Raw genomic sequence first — 21,436 nt, forward strand, 5'->3', positions numbered from 1 at the left:
TTTAGAGAAAGACAGTGGGGTTGGTATTCTGAAAGGGTGCAGTCAAATGAATCAAGGAGGCTTCCTCATCCAGACATTGTAATCTTGAGACTTAGCATTCTGCAGTCATGACAGTGTATAATAAATCCATAACTTGTTAAACCATTTGACTACAAGATCAGCAATACTGAAGCCAGTGCCCTTGGGAGAGAAAGAGCATGGGTGGGAATGGAAGAGTGAAAGCAAGGAAAAGATAACTGAGAGGACAACACAAAGGTTGAGTCTCATAGCACTTTGACAGACTTGAGATTAGCACAGACTGGGCTGGTAGTAAAAGGTATTAAATTCCAAAGCTCTTGAGACACAAGGGAGATGGCCTCTTAATAACACTCTCCCTTCATCTCCTCTCAACTTTTGACAACAATCATAATAACTCATGATTTCCAAGCTAATTGGGCAGCAATTCTACAGCAGAGTTTGGAATCGTCAATGACTTCATGTCCTAACTTCTGAAAGATAGAATTGAAGGAGAATGGCGCTATCAAAGCAGAAATTGTCATTTTTGTCAGTAGATAGAGTCACAGGAGCAACATGCTAGTATATAAACACTAAACCTTTAGGTACTGAAAGAATACACAAGATGCAGGGTAGAGTGGACCCCACTAACCAGTGCCACCTTTGCCTCATGTTTATTACACAGATTTTCCCCTGCTATTCCTCCACCACAGCCCCCTTCGATCATCTTTTCCTCTCAACTTCTTAATCCTAGGAAACGGAACAAAATGCAGAGAGCTTGAATTTAATGGCTTCCTGTCATTTGCTGAAGATTGGAGACATTTGATGAAACAAAGCCAACACTGAGTTACAAGAGTCAGCTCGACAGTAACATTTGTAACACAGAACATGATGCCTCTCCACCCTACAATAAGCTGCACAGAAGGTTAGGTGAATTTGAAACAGCGGACTGTAGGGTTGGTTCATGTCAAACCACTTTGCCTAATTCACAAGATTAAATGGCGGTGCCAGATTCAATCAGGCCACCGCCTGACTTGGCTCAAATGGTATGCACCTCTGTCTTAAGCATTAATAATTCTAACCGCTCTTACCAAGTGTGTCAGCTTGTTTAAAACATCTAGCTCCCATGATTCTTTTAAGCAGTTGCTGTCTGAAGGCTGCAATTCATTTCGAGTGGAAGGCAGATAAAACAAAGAGTGCTCAGTCCGTATTTATGGTGGTCTCAAGGAAGAGTGAATGGCAGTCCCTGCTGCACTGCATAGAAGCTATATTTTCCCGGGATTTCTGCACGGTTAGCCGAGCTACACAGTCCTTGTATTATAAAAGAGAAAGAACATGCATTTATATAGCACCTTTCACAACCTCAGGACTACCCAAAGAGCTTTATAACTAATGAAGTACTTTTGAAGTTTAGCTTACCATTGGAATGCAGGGGAATGCAGCAGCCAATTTGCACACAGCAAGCCCCACAAACAGTAATGTGAGAAAGATGAGAAAATCTGATTTAGTGATGTTGGTTGAGGAATAAATATTGGCCAGGACACAAGGAAGAATTTCACCAGCTTCCTTCAGCAGGTTTCCCTCCTTCAAGGATATTTATGAACCAGTTGAGTTTTTACAGCAATCTGACGGCTTATTGGTCCTTTTTACTGCTACCAGCTTTTTATTTCCCGACGTATTAAAAACATGCACTGAAATTTTCAAACGAATAGTGAGATTTGAACTCGCATCTGCTGGATTGCTCATCAAGTAACATAACCTCTATGTTACTGCACTTCAAACACACCAAAGACAGATACTATCAATTCAAAAATGATTTTTGCACTGCCCCTACACAGCTCAAATTTGTTTTCAGGAAGTCCTATCCCTCAAATCTCTCCAATTCCGGTCTTTTACTGTCCAGTTTTCAAATATGTTCTGTCTGACAGTTTGCCCCAACTCGGATCTCTTTCAGGTGGTCAGCCTATTCAAACTACCAACCCTCGATATTACAACAGCGCCAACACTTCCAAAGTACTACATTGACTATAAAGCACATTGGGACATCCTGAGCTCATGAAAGGTGCTACAGAAATGCAAGTCTTTCTTTCTTCCTTTGCCAATTATGTGACCAATTCGCACAAGTTGAAGAAAAATATCCAAATGTCAGTAGAAAGAAACATGGAAAAAGATGAACCACTCTGGGGCTTTTTGGTGAAATCTATCTTCCAACAGACGCAGGACTGCAAAATGATTTCTATTTCAAGCACCCAATGTCAGCAACAAACATTCCCAGGCCAGGTACAGCACGGTGTTAGATACAGAGTAAATCTCCCTCTACACTGTCCCCACCAAACACTCCCATGGCAGGTACAGCATGGGGTAGATACAGAGTAAAGCTCTACACTGTCCCCATTGTTACGACCAGGTGAGGAAGGGGTCTTAGGATCCCCTTTCGCCGGTTCTCTGGTTTGACCGCAACAGGGTTTATTCTTTTAACACAGTGATTTAGCTTACCACCTCAGTGAGCACTTGCTCACTGTTCCTCTAATTAATTGTTTAGTAGTACAGAACTTGAGTATTGCTGAAAATAGAGACACGTTATCAAAGCTTTTCGTCTTGCACTCATCAGAACAATCCACAAGAATAACCAATGTAAATTGTACATTGGTTCTTCTTGCGGATTGTCCTGATGAGTGCAAGACGAAAAGCTTCGACAACACGTCTCTATTTTCAGCAGTTCCTCCAATTATAAATATAAATGAACCCAGACAGGTTTTCTTAAGCTTAAACAAGAAAGATGTGAGTTTATTAACCTTATCATTCCAAACTGGTTAAAATTACTAAAATATACGACGCATCCGCACTCACATTCATATGAGAAGCACATACATACACAAATAGACCCATTTATACTAACCCTACAGCAATCCTATATCCCCTACCTACACTAGGGGCAATTTACAATGGCCAATTTACCTATCACCGGCAAGTCTTTGGCTGTGGGAGGAAACCGGAGCACCCGGCGAAAACCCACGCGGTCACAGGGAGAACTTGCAAACTCCGCACAGGCAGTACCCAGAATCGAACCCGGGTCCCTGGAGCTGTGAGGCTGCGGTGCTAACCACTGCGCCACCCTAAAGGTTGAAGTAAAGTCTGTAATAAATGGAATTCAAATATGGAGTTTCAGTGTCCTTAATTGAAGTTAAAGTCCTGATGTCCTTACTGGGCCATGTGCACAATTCGGGCTTGCTTCTCTGGTTCTGGAAGGCAGGAGAGAGGCTTTATCCGTGTCCCCTGGTTGTTGCCTGTAAGGATATGTAGTCTTGTGGCTTAGTAGCAGCCACCAAGGCATCTGTGGGACTTTGCTGGAGGCAGTGATAGACATGTTCCTTCCTTGGAGTTCAGTTACTGTCTTTCTTCTGAGGCACAATTCAGAAACTCAGAGTTACACAGGCAGGCATGTCACGTGACCACCTGTTTGAAAACAGAAGGTTCTGGAAGGTTTTTTGAAATTCAAAGTTCTTCTCTCAAGCTGTGCAAACACACTTAGTAGGGTGGATTTGGTTCATTCAAAGTCATTGGGTGTCGATGGCTTTTGACGACTAGTGTTGACAAAACTGTTCTAGTTAATTGAATCAGGGAGCACCCCCATTGTTCTAGCGAGACCAGGCATCTCTGTCTCCTAGCTGGCCTTTGGCTTCTCATTTGAAAATGATGTATGTGACCATCATTAGCTGTTCTTTCTGCTTTTTAAAAGTTATTTGTAATAATATCCAGTAAAAGGTCTCAGGCAAAGTTTCATACAACAAAATTAATGTTTTCCATTGGGCATGTGGGTTTTCCGTCACACCATTAAACATTCCCAGGAAAGGTACAGCACGGGGTTAGATACAGAGTGAAGCTCCCTCTACACTGTCCCATCAAACACCCCCAGGGCAGGTACAGGATAGGGTTAGATAGAGTAAAGCTCACTCTGCACTGTCCCATCAAACACTCCCAGGGAAGGTACAGCAAAAGAAAAAAAAATCAAAAGAAAAAGGGGTTAGATACAGAGTAAAGCTGCACTATCAGATCAAGCACTCACAGCTCAAGGAGAGCAGCAGCTAGATTCAAAGTGAAGCTCTTTTTATACTGTCCATTAAGCACTTCTTTGTCAGACACTGAGGGGTTATATGTAGATTAAAGTTCTCTCTCCCTGCATCTATAGCTCAGCTTCAGCAGCCCCTGCTGCATGTAGCCACTTAAGTTGAAAAGGATGGCCAGTGGTAAAGATTCCTCTTGAAATGGAGTGTAATCTGATAACATTTTTCATCTTAGTGCCAAGTAACAGGACAGAACTCTCCATCATGAAAATCGTTTAGCAAAACTCTCAGGAAAACAAGACTGGGAGCTGTAAAAATAAAAAGAACAGTGTGCACAATGTGAAAAGGTTATTAAAACTCCAAGTTGTATTTTGCAGAACAGGGGCACTGCTGCCCTTCCACTGCTGGGACCTAGGCATAAATCCAAAAACAGCGGAAATCTGTTGCCATCCATGCACTCAATGAAGCTCAAAAGCAAAAGAATACAGCACAAAAATGCACCTGGGGAGGGGGAAAGGGGCTCTATTTACTCAATGTTTCTATTATCTTGCATTTTCCAAGTGTAGGATCCACAGCAAGATGGCAAAAGCTAGTCATGGGTTTTAGCAGCAATAGTGGGGGTTTTGACTTTCCTGGGTGGGGTGTAGCAGGAAGTGGTCCTGTATTTCAGTCAAACTGCAGTATTGATGCGGAGGTTTGGCACCCTAGGTGACTATCTAGCAGTACACCGTGTGGCGATACTGCGGTTAGTAGCAATATGAGATTGGCTGTTCTGTTTGCAAGTAATGTGGCGTAGGCCCTAGGGGTTTGACAGCATTGAGAGGACGGTCCTGGATTTTGTAGTAATTGGCACTGCTCCCAGAATGTGGAGAGGCCTGCAGAGGCCCTTTAGTTTGACACCACTGTGAAGAGAGAACCTGCTCCTTCTTTAGAGCTGGCAATTGGAAAGTTGGGTTTAGCTCATTGGAGAGTTCTCAGGATCTGGCGGGATTAGAAAGAGAAATCAATCCCAGAGCAAAGTAGCATCAGGAGGAAGTGCAGAGAACAGTTGTAGGGTCCGAGATACGAGGACAGAGATCTGGCAGCTTGCACCGGCTGATAGCAACAAGTTGGAAAAGTTCATGAGACTAGAGGGTGGGGGCTGGACGACAGTGCAGCCTTGATTTTCTGCCCAGTTCCCATGCTGTGACACCTCCAGAACACCCTTCCAGTGTTGCGAGAGCATTAGACTCCCAGCTTTCATGCTACCACATTCTAGGGTTCGGCACCATTGCCAGGACCAGAGAATCCAACAGTGAGCCAACCCTAGCATTCCAAGTGTCGCAGTTTCCAACAGATCCCACTGACAAATTCCAGATAAAATAGAAAGCCATCTATTGGTAAAGTTAATTTTAATTTGTGCCCAAAGTGAACAGAGATTTGTAAGTGGCACTGTAGCAGCTTCATCAATATTAAGATGCAACATAAAGACTGAACGAGAAAGAGACTGAGAGAGAGAGGAGGAACAGACAGAGAAACATTACAGGAAGACAAAAATACAATTTAGTTGTTATTTTCTGCAACCAATGCCACAGAAGATCACTAGAATGCTTAATTTACCACAAAATCCTTGTTCATTTTCAGCCTTAATTCTCACATGGAATACCAACACAGCAAGATTAAATTAAGTCAAATTTGGGAGAATGTGATTTCCACCTACCATAGTTGTTGGTGGGATAACGCTTCCGCAGTTTTTCAGTCAGCTTGGAGACTTTGCTCCTGATGGGCTCGTTCTTGTTAAAAAATCCATTGTCCTGCATGGTCAGATCGTAATCCCCAGTGCACTGGGGACCATCGTCATCCTCCTAAACACAGGAACACAAAATAATCATAACCATCAGATCTGAGGGCCCCACAAGTTTCCATTAAATCCAAGAAATAGCAAGAGAACTTGGGAGAAAAAGCCAGTAGCCTTCACAATTGATTACCAAGATTTTCGTCCATGTCAGCCACTAATGCGTTGCCATGGAGCCATGAGTAAATAAACATATGGCCCTATTAATTTGCACTTATCTCAAGTTACTGATACTAAGAGGTCTTGATGTTCCAATTTAGGATTCATCATCAATGAGGCCAAAGTACAAAGTACAGCTCTTTCTAAACTGCCAGGCCCAAAAAACTCAAACAGGACAAACCGATAAATAAGAAATATGAGCGAAAGTAAGGCTGAATTTGAGAGTCGTTAAGGGGCGGACTGCCAGGACACTCAGGCAGCAAGTGGGCTGTGGTTTAGGCAACCTGCAGTAAGCAACTGCATCTGGTGTGAATGAGATTATTGAGTAACAGAACACATCACAGCAGCAACCGGAAGACAACTTGGTCTGAAGTAGATGTACACCGAGTCCAGGCTCCCAACTCAACCCAAAGGCCTGTTGATGTTTCTAAATGAGAAAACATATCTTCTTTTTAACAGAAGCATCAACCCCACTAGAAACCCCCCCCCCCCCCCCCCCCTCCAAAACATATATGGTGAAACAACTGTTATGTGCGTGGTTTCAGGCTATAACTTGTGAACATTAACTGGATGACGACTTTGGGCTGTCTTTCTACCTGAGGTGCTATAAAAATACATCTTGTTGACAAAAGACTTGCATTTACAACACATGATTATGCGTTTTTGAAATGTTTCAAGGTGTTCCACATGCAATTACACAGGCAGTAGATAAATGTGACTGTTACTTTGCTTATAGCAAGATCACACAAACAGTAACAAGCTGAGTGAGCTGTTTATTGATTTATTATGGTTTTGCCTCAGGGAGGAATGTTGGCCAGGACACAGGAAACCCATCTTCAAAATGTGACATGGAATCTCTAATAGATCTTGGTATAGGTAGACAGCAACCTCTGATAGTGCAGCACTTCCTCTGTATGGCACTAGAGTGGAGTGTCAGCCGAGATTATGAGCCCTAGTCTTGAAATGGAACTCAAATCCACGAGAGTTTTTCAGTTGCTGTTGAAAGACAATTTAATGAGTTACATTAAGCTGCATGGGCACAGACCCATGGTGTTAGCAGGTTACCTCCATCAACACTTAATGCCCTTAGGGAAACTAGGGATGATTAATAAATGCTGCCTTGCTAACATTGCCCACAACCTAAAACCACATTTTTAGTGCTGCAATATAATGCTTACTTGCTAGAGCCCTTGAGCCAAGAGTTCATCAGCAGAGTCCCTCAACTACAATCAATATTTGTACAGATAAAGCACAGTTAGAACTGCCACACTGAACTCCACTTAGCGCACATATTAAGTATTCAAAGGATCAGACAAGCAGGGCAAACAGCGCTTGCTCAAAATAAACACAATAAAAATCACGGATGGGTTATTGGATTTGTTCAGATATAATAAATTTGGTTTCTCCAAAAAGGAATATCAGATTCTCCACTGCCTTGCTTTTCTCCACGTACAGCAAAACTCTACTTGGCAGTTATAAACAGAAACATAGAGTCGGCCATTCAGTCCCTCAAGCCTGTTCCGCCATTCAATTAAATCATGGCTGATTTGTACCTCAACTCCATCTACCCGCCTTGGTTCTATAAATATTTTAGCTTCCACTCCATATTTTGGCTCCCTACTCTGCCCCAACTTCACAGCTGATCCTCCTAGTTCTCAGCTTCAGCTGGTCCCAAAGGACTACATTCGCACAATGTGTTCACAACAAGAACTTACATTTATATAGTGTCTTTAACATAGTAAAACAGCCCAAGGTGCTTCACAGGAGTGTTATCAACATTTGGCATCAAGCCACATAAAGTGCAGATGGCTGAAAGTTTGATCAACGTGATAAGGAGAGTCTTAAAAGGAGGAAAGAGAGGTAGAAAAAGGTAGAGAGTTTTAGGGTGAGGTTAGGGCTTAGGTAGCTAAAGGCAAGGCCAATGGAGCAAATGGCCAGAATTGGAGAAGCACAGAGATTTGGAGGGTTATGGGGCTGCAGGAGATTTTAGAGATAGAGAGGAGCGAGACCATGGAGAGATTTGAAAACAAGAATGAGAATTTTAAAAATAGAAGCTTTGCTTAATGTAGGTCACCGAGCACAGTGGTGATGGCCGAACGGGATTTGGTGAGTGTTAGGATATGGGCAGCAGAGTCCTGGATGAGCTTAAATGTATAGATAAGAGCAAAATACTGAGGATGCTGAAACTCAAATGAGAACAGAAAGTGCTGGAAATATTTAGCTGGTCTGGCAGCATCTGTCTAGAAAGAAACAGTTAACATTTCAGGTCTGTGATCTTTCATCAGAACTGGCAAAAGTTAGAAATGCAACAGTTTTTGAGCAAGTGAAAGGGGCAAGTGGGAAGAACAACAAAAGGGAAGGTCTGATATAGGACGGAGGGCAGGAGAGATTAAATGACAGTGATGTCATGGAACAGAATGCAAATGGAGTGCTAAATAGTTGTCGTTAAAAAACAAAGCACAAGTCCAGCAAGAGTGCTAATGGCAGAATAATGAACAGCTCTGTCCGAAAGCAAAAACATGAAAAACAAGTTTAAGACTAGCACATGGTTAAAAAAAAATGAAAATACATAAAAATAAAAATGAAAAAAAATAAATGGGGCTCATGGTCTGAAATTATTGTACTCAATATTGAGTCCAGAAGGCTGAGACTGCCTAATCAGAAGATGAGGTGCTGTTCCTCGAATTTGCATTGAGCTTCACTGGAACACTGCAGCAAGCAGAGGACAGAAATGTGGGCATGAAAGCAGGGTGGTGAATTAAAGGCCTGCTACCTGACCTGAACCCGATGGGACTGACGACATGCATCGGGTTCGGGTCGCTCTTCCGGGTCTGGCTTTGAGGCTCGGGTTGGGTTGGGCCGGGTCCAGGTCGGACACACACGGGTCTTGCATTTGGCTCTGCTGGTAAGTGTGTAAAGTTCAAAAACCTACCTGAGCTGGGAGTCCAGGTCGTCAAGGAGGGAAACTCCGAGTCTGCGCAGTGAGCATCTCTATGACGTCATCACGCTTATGCTGCAGCTTCCTGCGGATTCGAAGTTGCAAGGTAGGTAAAGGGAATATTCTGGTGCTCGGGTCTTGTCGGGGTCGGGCGCAGAAAAAATTGGAGGGACTCGGGCCGGGTCCGACATGGTCCTGTCGGGTTCAGGTCGTGTTTTTTTATCCCTGACCTGAGCAGGCCTTTATGGTGAATTAAAATGGCAAGCAACCAGAAGCTCGGGGTCATGCTTGTGGACAGAGCAGAGGTGTTCCGCAAAGCCGTCACCCAATCGGTGTTTGGTCTCTCCAATGTAGAGGAGACCGCATTGTGAGCAGTGAATACAGTATACTAAACTGAAAGAAGTACAAGCAAATCGCTGCTTCACCTGGAAGGTGTGTTTGGAGCCTTGGTTGGTGAGGAGAGAAGAGGTAAAAGAGCAGGTATTACACCTCCTGCGATTGCATGGAAGGTGCCACGGGAAGGGGACGAGGTGTCGGGGTGATGGAGGAGTGGACCAGGGTGTCATGGAGGGACTGGTCCCTTCAGAATGCTGACAGGGGAGGGGAGGGGAAGATGTTTTTGGTGGTGGCATCATGCTGGAGGTGGTGGAAATAGCACAGGATGCTCCTTTGGATGTGGTGGGGTGGGAACCCTGTCGCGGTTCTGGGAGGGAGGGGAAGGGGTGAGGGCAGAAGTACAGAAAATGGGGTGGACACAGTCAAGGGCCTTGTCAAGGTTGAGAAAAAAGGAAGACCTATCAGAAGCGCTGTTGTGGAAGGTTGCATCATCAGAACTTAGGTGGCGGAGACGGAGAAACTGTAAGAATGGAATGGAATCCTTACAGGAGCCAGGGTGTGAGGAAGTGTAGTCGAGGTAGCTGTGGGAATCGGCAGGCTTATTATAAATATTAGTTTAGCACTCCATTTTCATTCTCTTCCATGATGTCTCTTGTCATTTAATCTCTCCTGCTCTATGCCTTATCACAGACCTTCCCTTTTGTTCTACCTCCCCCCTTTCACTTACTCAAAGACTGTTACATTTCTAACTTTTGCCAGTTCCGATAAAAGGTCATAGACCTGAAATGTTAACTCCGTTTCTCTCTACACAGATGCTGCCAGACCAGCTGAGTATTTGAGGCACTGTTTAAATTTATAGAGGCTGGAAGATGAGACACTGTCCAGGACTGAACTGAAATAGTCAACAAGTAACAAAGGCTTAAATGAGGGATTCAGCAGATGATCTCAAGCAGGACAAAGTCAGGTGATGTTAGAGGTGAATAACAGCACAAATGTGCAGTCAGAAGCTCATCTCAGGGTCAAAGATGACACCAAGGTTTCAAACAGTCTGGTTCAGCTCACAGCAGAGAAAAGTGTTGCACTAATGAGCCTGTTGCAAACAGGACTCGCTGTTTATAGCGGGGCAATGCAATATAAACGCAAACTATTTGAATTTAAACTTCAAATGGCTTCATTTGGGTGGGCTCTTAGTAAACTGGTACTATCCTGTAAATTAAGCTTAGAAAATAACCCCACAGTCCGTAAAACAAAATATACCATCATGTCAATCACAGCATTCCAGGCACATGGCCTAGGTAAGTGTTTGCATATGTCTGTCAGACTAACATTAGCACCACTTCTACTATCCACTGCAGTTATAATGGAACTGGGTATCTCCTTTCGTTGCTGGAGGATGCACTGGGAACTGCCTAGCCACTTAGGAGCACACAACACAAGGAGAAATCCCTCTTCTTCCACTTGTCCAAAGAAGTTTCCATATAGCCATGATGAGCAAAGATTTTATCCTCATTAACCTTATGAAGGTGGCTTCGGGTATCACCTTGGGCTAGACCCACTTAAGGTTTTAGCCACGGCTCAGTGGGTAGACTCGAGTTAGAAAGTTGAGTGTTCAAGTCACACTCCAGAACTTCGAGTGCAAAATTTAAGGCGGACATTCCCAGTGCGTTACGGAGGAAGTGATGCATGGTGGAGTTGTCTTTTGGATCAGTTAAGCCGAGGTCCCATTTGCCCTCTCAGATGGACATAAAAGACACTATTTTGAAGAAGAGCAAGGGGGTTCGCCCAAGTAACCTGAAGACAATATTTATCCCTCAACCAAACATCACTAGAAACAGATTCTCTGGTCATTATTACATTGCTGTTTGAGAGACCTTGCCATTCACAAATTGGCTGCCATGTTTCCTACAACACTTCTAAAGTACATCATTGGCTATAAAGAGCTTTAGGACACCCTAAACTTGTGAAAGGCGCTATATAAATGCGAATCATTCTTTATGTACTAACTGTCTAGCCAGTTAAAACATTTACTGTGAATCTATTGTTCAGATGGCAGATGATCTTACTCACCCCAATGAGGAAAAAAAGCATATCCCAACTGCTCCCCATGTCAACTCAAGTATATTTGTTCTAATGATTAATCTCCATGTTTCTATGACCTTTTTGCAAGTCATAATTCTACACCAGTAATGTTTTCAACAGTACTCCAAGTTGTACTTTGAAGTTCAATTAAAAAGTACTCAGAAGCTGAGTCTGTGTCCTTTTTAACTGGTCTCCCTTTCAAACAGCACCATAGCTCTCCCTCACCTTGCAGAATATCATACTGGTCCAGTAGGGATTGCCCTTCTGAGGGTCATGTTGGGGAAGGAAGTGATGATGATACAGCAAAGGCTTGCTCCCATTCCCAAAAAAAGTGCATTTGATTCTGTGTTGAGTCAACAGTTTGCATTTATATACAGCAAAACGAGCTCAAGGTGTTGTGTAGGCATGGGTTGGACTGAAGCAAGAGAAAGGAAGACAGTGGGTATAACATAGGTTAGGTGTAGGGCACCTATTACTCTACCCAATAAAAGGAGCCTCAACATTAGGGTTACCTTCATTCAGAAACTAAACATTTTTCACTAGCTCTGGGGCTTCTTATGCAAAGTTATTATACTCAAGCACCAAATGGCCCTGCACAGGGCAAATGTAGAAATTCCTGGCATATGATATAGTTTGCTATACCATCATCACTTTGCTGCCCAAGCATGACCCTTAGAAGGTCAACCCTGGGCTAGTATAATCTTCTGCAAGGTGGAGAGCTGCGGCACTATTCGAGAGAGACCAGTTAAAAGTGGTACAGGCTCAGTAGGAAGGAAACCAGTTCACTGATCCGTCAAACCCCAAGTCCCACAGGGGACCCCTTCCACCATAATATTGTTGCTGCAGCAGGGCAGTGGCATATGACTGGCAGGAAGGACACCCATACACTTAATTAACTCTTTTGGACAACTTATAAGGATTCTGCAGCAAAAATCAATTTGGGTAGGTACAGTCCAGTACTGGGCATGAAACCACAGTATCACACCACCTCAGACTTGGCGCCAGGTCAAGTTCTAGTCTGGGAAAATCAATCAGTCATGTTTGCACAGTCATGGGTTTAGGTAGATTAGCCCAGCGTGGGTAGATTTATAATATACTTCACCAAGTTTGATATTAACTTGACCCAGAAAGCCTGCATTTACTTTTGGAATGTTCAGTAGTATTGCTAAGATTTGTTCACATTAAAAAAATACAATAAGTTGTACTCCATATCGTACTGCTTTAATAAGCACACCAATGAAGATCAGTGGATTAGATCTATACTTGTATGTATACAAATAGTCACTGCTTTCCAAAAGAAAAATCACTAGGTACATTTTTTATTCATTCATTGGATGTGGGTGTCACCGACAAAGCCAGTATTTATTGCCCATCCTTAATAGCACTGGAGAAGGTGGTGATGGGCCACTTCTTGAATACAACGGAGCGGCTTGCTAGGCCATTGCAGAGGGCAGTTAAGAGTCACCACATTATGAAATGCTTTGAGATGTTTCAATGACATGAAGAAGCTCTACATAAATACAAATGTTCCCTACTGCTGTGCAGTGAGAAGGAAGTTTTCTTTATTGTAATTGAAGTTGAGGTACTGTTGTGCTGCTCGACACCCAACCCCAGATTCCTCTCCCAACTGTTACCAAGACTTCTTTCCCCCATCGCTGCATTATTGCCTTAGCTGTATCTCTAAATCTAAAAAAAAACTAAAGTCATGCCTTCATCACCAAGACTCCAGTTCTCAAATGCTCTTCTAGCCAACCATCCAGCCTCAACAGTCAACAAGCTTGATCTCATCCAAATTGCTGCAGCTTGTATCCTCACCCCTAGTATCTCCAAGCTCCACTGGCTCCCTATGCCCTGTCCAGCTGACTTCAAAACTATTCTCGATTTCAAATTTCTCCAAGCACCACACCTCATCCTACCTCAGTGATTTTCTTCCACTTAATATCCCCAGAATCTCCTCCACTCCTCCAGCACCAGGTTTCTCTTTCTTTCCCATTCCCTCGAAGCACTGCCACTGGTCACTCATTCAACCATTACATTCCCACCCATGGGAACTCCCTGTTGCTGTTCCTTCTGCCTTCCCACCTTCCTCCCAGCTTTCAAAAACCTCCCATCCAATTGTCTTCAACAGTGTCTTTGGTTGCTCCAGAATAATCCTTTCTATTTTCGCCATTTCTTCCTGTGGTTGGCATCCACCGTTTAGTCCTCAATCTAATGTGCTTCAAGACATCTTCCTGCATGAGGAGTACTATACAAAGGGAAAAGAGAATACTTGTACTTATACAGCACCTTATCATGTCCTCAGGAAGTTCCAAGGTGGCTCTCAGTCAATGAACTACATCTGAAGTGTAGTCACTGTTATGTTGGCAAACACAGCTGGCAATTTTCACACAGACAAGTCCTGCAAACATTAAATTAACTAAATAGCTATTAATCTATTTTTGGTGGTGTTGGTTGCAGGAGTGTTGCCCAGGACAGCAGGAGAAACCACCTTCTTATTCTTGTCTTATGTATTTCCACAAGGACCCCTCTCAGTTGCCTGCTCTTAAGGCTGAAAATCCCAAGTTTTGCAAGTAACTGTATTGCCTATCCTCCAGCAATGAAAGAACAGGACAAGAGACTTTGCAAGCTAAAAAGTGGCTTGTTGACAGTAAGTTTGGGTTTTTATTATAGATGCTAGAGATAACTGAGAAGGTAAGGCGTTCCACATTTTTATTTGATACTTTAGAAGAATGAGTTAGTGTAATGAGTTCTGATTTGAAGGAGCAAGAGAAGCAGCATTTGTGTGGAAAAACACTTCTTTAAAGTTACGAAGGATGAGTAACATTTCCCTACTTTCCTTCACACCAAGTCTACCATATGTCCATCAACACTTGGAAGTAAACCCAACGCAGTGGAGGATGACGAAGACTACATCTGCAAGATCCTCAATCCAAGGAATGGAACAGTGCAGTTAGAAAATAATGACAAGAAATGTCAATGGAAAGCTATAGGATGTCAAGTTGTAATCACTTTTAGGACTGAGCAACCTGACCAGAATGATGATTATTTTGATGTGGAGAAGGAATGCAAGAAATACCAACTAGCTGCCTTACCCATCGTTTTTAACAGAACTGGACCCGTTCCTGCAAACGCAAATGCAATCTATTCAACAGCAATTAACCACCTCCCCAGCTAAACAAATTCCTACTGGGCAACATTCAATGGATTCAGAAAATGATAGGGCGATGTATTTTGCAATCCGTTCAGAAAGCACAACATTCATTCAGTAAAGAGAACACTGCCAGTTAAAGACATGTTGTTGAAGCTTTTCGTCTTGCACTCATCAGGACAATCCACAAGAATGCCAATGTAAGGGAAAGCAACAACATAATACTGTATGAGAAGAGAGTGCTGACTGATTGATACAGGCGTTGCCATGGAGAATGCACCAGTTTATGGTGACTGACAGTTAACTGTCAAGCTTTGTTTGAAATTTAAACTAGGTAGCTTGACTCTGATTGGTCAAGGCATTGCTCTGAGGAATGAACCAGCAAATGGCTATCACTATAGCCTCTACCAATCAGAGTTCACTTGCCAACCAATCAGCACTCTCTTCTCAAAGTGCATAAAGTTTTTTCCTCCAAGCTAACAAAAAAGAGAATTGCCACCCTTTAAGCAGTATAAAAGCTACTCTAACACATTTTCAGTGATTAAAAAAGAGTGTCTCTGCGAACAGTCACTTGCTACTCACCGTAATCAGCAGCTGATGCTCCTTTTTGAATAAGCAGCAAAAAAAGAGAAGGAACAGTTTGAAACATTGAATACTGAAGTAAAAGAAAAGGCCCAGAAGAATCTATTTTGACAAGGTGTCCAAATGAAGCTACATGGCCCTAAATGTTAACCTTGTTTGCATATGTCTCCATGGCCTCACTTATCTCTGTAGCCTCTTCCAGCCCTATGAGCCTTTGAGATCTCTGCATTTCACCAATTTTGGCCTCTTGTGCAACCCCGATTTTAATTGCTCCAGCATTAGTTGCAGTGTTTTCAGTTGCCGAGACCCTAAGCTCTGGAATTCTCTCCCTCGACCTTTCTTCTTCTCTATCCTCCTTTAAGACACTCCTTATAACATAACTCTTTGGTCACCTGTCCCAAATCTCCTTATGTGGCTTAATGTCAAATTTTGTTTGATAACGCTCCTGTGAAGTGCCTTAGGATGGTTGATTATGTTAAAGGCGCTATATAAATGAAAGTTTTTGCTGTTGTCAGTCTTGATGCTGACATCTGCCATGTACTTCCAACACACTGCTTCGATTTCAGCTGTCCTGCATGTGTAGTTTTTCTTAAAATCTCTAATTAATTTCTTGTCTCAAAGCAGGAATTTTTCTTTCTTTGAAGATATTATTCTCCTTTTTTTGGTTTTAATTTCACTTGGAAGAACTTTGAATTCACAAGAAATAGAATGCCATTGTTAATGGAACAAGTTTCAATTTTTTGCATCTATGGTCAGAATCAGGCATTCTCTCAGGAAAGGAGAGAACAGGTTAGAAACAGAATAAAGCTCCCTTTACAATATCCCATCAAACACTCACACTTCCAGGTCAGGTACAGCATGGGTTAAATATAGAGTAAAGCTCCCTCTATACTGCCTTTTCATACACTCCCAGGGCACGTAAAGCCTGGGTTAAATAGAGTTCAGCACTCTCCATTCCCCTTTAACAATGTACTTTGGCCCCAATCTCAAAGGTGCACTCCCATACTGTTGTATTTCCATTCTCACATCAGTTGCTTTAGAGGTTCTCTATGAAAAACATCCAATTTACTGCAAAGTAACGAACAGTTTTTAACTCCCTCTGCTACTGAAGGCCTTTTTGGGGTGTTGTGCCAGACATCAGTACCTTGCCAAAGTGAGCGCTGCCCATGAGTTTCAGCAAGATAGTTGCATTACTGCGGATCCCATTTCTACCCTTACCCAATATTCACACATATACACTTTCCAGCCAGGATTGTTAGATAGCAACCAGCAGTAGGAACCCTGGTTGATTTTCTTTTCCTCATTCCAGAAAAGCTGTAGTATTCCTACTGCCACCCTATCTGATATGGATAACTCACACAGTGAGTTCACTGTTATCAGTTCAGTGCTTTATCCAAATCAACTACCAAAGGGACAATTAGCTAATCTTGCTGTGCGCAAATTGGCTGCTGCACTTTCTACATTCCTACACTTCAAAAATATTTTATTGGTTGTAAAGCATTTTACGATGACGCATGATCGTGAAAGGGGCTATTGATATCAACGCAAGTTCTTTCTTTCGCTGAGTTGGCTGATCTCAGTTCAGCTGGCAATCAGTGTTAATTGACAACAACAAGTCGTCCCAATTCTGTCTCCTTCCAATGTCCGCACACGAGCATTTCCGGGGCAGGCACCATAGTCAATTGTAGAACACGTGGACTGCAAACCGAGCTGAGATCAGCCAAATCAATGGAAGAACAAGCTTGCAATTATACAGCCCCTTTCACGATCATACGTCATTGTAAAATGCTTTGCAATCAATAAAGTATTTTTGAAGTGTAGGAACGTAGAAAATGCAGCAGCCAATTTGCACACAGCAAGCTCCCACTAACAGCAATGTGATAATGACCTTATAATCTGTTTTAGGGATGTTGATTAAGGGACAAATATTGGCCAAGACACCGGGGAGATAGTCCCTCCTTTTCTTCAAAATAGCGTCATGGGATCTTTTGTGTTCAGCTGAAGGGTAGATGGGGTCTCAGTTTAACGTCTCATCGGAAAGGCATCTCCAACAGTGCAGCACTCCCACAGTACTGCACTGAGTGTGTCAGCCTAGACTTTGGCTCACATCTTTGCAATGGGACATGACCCCAAATCCTTCGGACTCAGAAGAGAACTCTGCCAACTGTGCCAGAGCTGACACCCTGGGTTAGCAAGGGACAGAGCAGGGGCCTGGGTAGTCTGTATGGACTACACTGGGTAATGACTGTTCAGTAAGGTGTTAGGGACAGCTCCCACTGACAGAAAAATATAATTAGGTTTCCAAGAGCTCTGGTCAATATTGCAAACAGGAAATCTGCCCTGGAACTCTGTGGCTGGGTAACCAGATAATACGAATTATTCAGCATTTTCACTGCCTGGGCTAATAATCCCGAGAATGAGTGTCCAAATCCCACCCTGGCAGTTTGAGAATGCAAATTGAGTTTTAAGAACCCGGTCGAAGTAGAATTGACCATGAAGCTGTCGGATTGTTGTAAAAACCCAACCAGATCACTAATGGTTTTCAGGGAAGGAAACCTGCCACCCTTACCTGGTCTGGCCTATAGGTGACACTAGTTCCATGCCAGCGTGGTTGACTCTCAACTGCTCTCTGGCCGTATTGTAGGAGTGCTGCACTGTTGGAGATGCCTTTCTGATGAGACATTAAACGGAGACCCCATCTACCCTCTCCGCTGGACACAAAAGATCCCATGACAGTATTTCGAAGAAAAGCAGGGATCAGCTGGATCGCTACTTTTTTAAGGCATCTACAAACAGGCAATAAACATGGGCTTGCCCATTGCTTGCTAACGTTGCAAGAAATATTTTTTAAAATCCTTCCTACAACAAAGCAGTTTAAATCCAGATGGACCTCCACAGTGGCATAGTTGAGATTAGGTACAAACCCAGTGAGGAACCAGAGGCATAAACCCCACATCCACAGTGTGCACACACTCCAACATGCTGTGCCACATTCAGAGCTGTGGATGGATATTTTCTTTTCTTGTATGTTAGTTCCTTAAAGACATTACAACTTTGAATTTAACTGCACACCAAGAGTGGCTGCTACATATCATTCTCTTCAGCCTGTTCTTCCAGGTGTGAAATCTGCAATATCTCCGTGGTACATAATAAAAATAAACCATGAGGAGTCCACATCTATTCACATAAACCAAAAGAAAATCAAAAAGTAAATTCCGGAAATTGCACATAAATGATTGTAAAGGACGTTGTGCCAAATAAAACCAGACATGACACGCATACTTGGCGTAAAATTAGGCCTGAAGATTTTATGGACTGAAATTGCGGTGTGTGAAATTAGTAACAAATGTGTTGACGTGCAATTCTTTTGCCCACTATTTTTAAAAAGTATGATCCAAATTATCTTAAGCACCTTCTGTTAAATAGTGAACAGAGGAAATTCAACAAAACATGCAGTGACTTTATCGTAAAATAATCCCAAAGCATTTCAGAGGAGGAGGAAATAACTGGGCAACAAGCAATGATGGCAAAAGGGTTGGGAGATGACTATGGCCTGAGCTGGGGGTTACAACAGTGACTACATTTCAAAAGTATTCCATTGACTGTAACCATTTGGGACATCCTGTGGTTGTGAAAGGCGCTATAAAAATACAAGTCTTTCTTTCTTAAGGAGGAGAGAGGGGCAGCAAGGTGGAGAGGTTTGGGAAGAGAGTTCCAGAAAGAGCAACCAAAACAGATGGAGGGTCTGTGGCTGAAGGGAGAAATGGATGGAGGGGTTTGCAAAAGAGGCCAGTCAAAAGCACAGGAGTTGCATCAAGGATCAAGGGCTGATGGAAGGTGCACTGGCAGGGAGGGGGAGGGGGAGGGACTTGTAGATGAGGACACAAAATAAATATAAAGAAAGTCACATAGTCACTAATAAATCCCAATAGGGAATTCAAGAGAAATTTCTTTACCCAGAAAATGGTGAGAATGTGGAACTCATTACCATATGGAGTAGTTAAGGCCAATAGCATAGATACATTTAACAGATAACTAGATAAGTACATGAGGGAGAAAGAAACAGTGACACTGATATGGTTGGATGAAGTAAAGTTGGGTAAGAGGCTCATGTGGAACATAAAAAACCTGTTGGGCCGAATGGCCTATTTTTGAGCTCCAAGCACAATGTAATGTGATTTCACAAGAACATGTTAACCTGTTTGTTACGAATATCACATAGTCCAATTTCAATCCATTGCTTCCCCCTCCCCCCTTCTCGGTTTACTCCACATCATGCAAACATCCATCAAAATACTGCAAGATCTCCTCCACTTCATCATACCTATCGGATAAATGGGAATCAAAATACTTTTTTTTATTTCGATCACTTCTTCTTGTGCCCTCCTGACAAGTCCAATATTCAAAAACAACAGTAACTACAAAGGCCATTTGTGTGGTGGAAGAGTTAGGACTGTGTCTTCAGACGGCTGATTAATCTCGGGTGCAAGGTCCAGTTATTTCAATTGGAAACATGTGGTAGCAGAAATCTGGAGTTAAATCATGACAAACACTTTCTTATTCATCCAGTTTATGCTGCAGACAAATTCCGCCCCCCCACCATCCATCCATCCTTCTCTGAACATCAAGGTAAGCAACTGTTAATTCAACAAACAGGGCCCAGCCTGACCCTGCCCTCACTCGACTAGCCACAGAGATCCAGATGTGCATTCTGTCAGGGATATCTGCGGGTGATTCAGTCCCTCCCTAGGCAAGCGATCGGAGACAGATTGCAGCCCCTCCCCATTAGCCCGACTGGGATCACTCCAACAACACAACACAAACCACGGATCGAGTATGGGGCCTTCCTGGGACTGCCAAGCCTCCAGGGATTGAAGCTTAACCTCCAGGACACTGATGCCAGCAAAACCCAGGGAAATAATCAGAGGGGCATTTAAAAAAACAATGCTTTTCTCTTTCCCATTTTCTTGGAACACTTACATTTACGAGTTGTCAAAATATTGGAGATGGGGGCAAAAAGACTGTTTGACTGAAAAGTCAAGAACAGACCATGAGTCTGTTCACTTTGCAACTAGCAGTAGGAAGGCAGGGTGTCCTGAGGATCGGGTAGGATGGTTGGTGGTGGGAGGTCACGTGATTAAAACCCCCAGGAATCATTCCAACCAGAGTTGGGAACCCAAGGCCCTTCCTGCTTTATATGATTCAGTCCTGCAAAGAGGCAGTCCATTGATCAATGACCTAAGGCAAGTTGTACCACGGATGCTTTACTGTGTGTGTTTCAGACCCACCGGCCGTCCATGTCTCCGATAAAGACGTCTGCAAACGCGACATGAAATCGTGTGACACTGATCACAAGTCGTGGGAGTCAGTTGCCAGCATTCGCCAGAGCTGGCGGGCAGCCATAAAGACAGGGCTAAATTGTGGCGAGTCGAAGAGACTTAGTAGTTGGCAGGAAAAAAGACAGAGGTGCAAGGGGAGAGCCAACTGTGCAACAGCCCCGACAAACAAATTTCTCTGCAGCACCTGTGGAAGAGCCTGTCTCTCCAGAATTGGCCTTTATAGCCACTCCAGGCGCTGCTTCACAAACCACTGACCACCTCCAGGCGCGTATCCATTGTCTCTCGAGATAAGGAGGCCCAAAAGGTAAAGGTTTTTTTTTTAAAAGATGCAAAAGCTTTCCAAGGCATTGTCTTCCAGCATGCATGCACCTTATTATAAGAAAAAAAGGGAGAGCAGGATAATTCCATACACCAACCAGAGGGTCCAGTTAGTCAGCAGTTTTACCACACTGCAGAATCACTAAGTAGATGCAGCATTGCAAACAGTAAGGCTGATTTTATATTGCGTTCAAGGTGTTACTGGGAGGACCAGTTTTTTTTTAAAAATTCAGTTAGGGTCTCCTTGGTCACCAGCCTTAGCAAATCCCGCAGGTTTACTATTGGGGGGGTTGGCGCGTGCAGGTGGAGTGTGCTTCTGGCTGCAACGCTAGCTGGCTGAAACTAGTGCACCACATGGATCCAACACAAGCAGCAGCTTTACAGGAGGTATTAAACACCTAATAAAAGATGCACTTCCATTACACTTTCACATTGTTGCACCTGAATTCCCCAAAGTGTGTGAAGGAGAAATATATAAAAAGGGGGAAGCACTCTGTTTAAAGGGGAAAGGGGAGGATGAAACGCGAGTATTTGCTGTGACTTAGCAGTGCGATTTATTTAAAATTAACAAGCCATATCTTAAGATAAGCTGCTCTTTCATGATGCATTGGACCACACAGCAAATTAAAATTTAGTCATAATAGC

The 21,436-nt window shown here is 43.2% G+C and overlaps 1 protein-coding gene across 3 annotated transcripts in view; it reads right to left on the minus strand.

Moving 5' to 3' along the window:
* The window catches only part of zfyve27 (zinc finger, FYVE domain containing 27), a 186,708-nt gene that overhangs the window by 98,829 nt on the left and 66,443 nt on the right, over positions 1-21,436 (minus strand). For 2 of the 3 annotated variants that reach the window (XM_068053128.1, XM_068053127.1), the window contains one exon: positions 5,758-5,902. In XM_068053128.1, the coding sequence (XP_067909229.1) occupies positions 5,758-5,902 (145 nt within the window). Of the gene's footprint in view, positions 1-2,852; positions 4,367-5,757; positions 5,903-21,436 lie in introns of those variants that run through there. The other variant, XM_068053129.1, reaches the window with a different exon arrangement.

This window comes from Heterodontus francisci, chromosome 20 (genome assembly GCF_036365525.1).
Source record: "Heterodontus francisci isolate sHetFra1 chromosome 20, sHetFra1.hap1, whole genome shotgun sequence".
Classification (NCBI taxonomy): Eukaryota; Metazoa; Chordata; class Chondrichthyes; order Heterodontiformes; family Heterodontidae; genus Heterodontus; species Heterodontus francisci.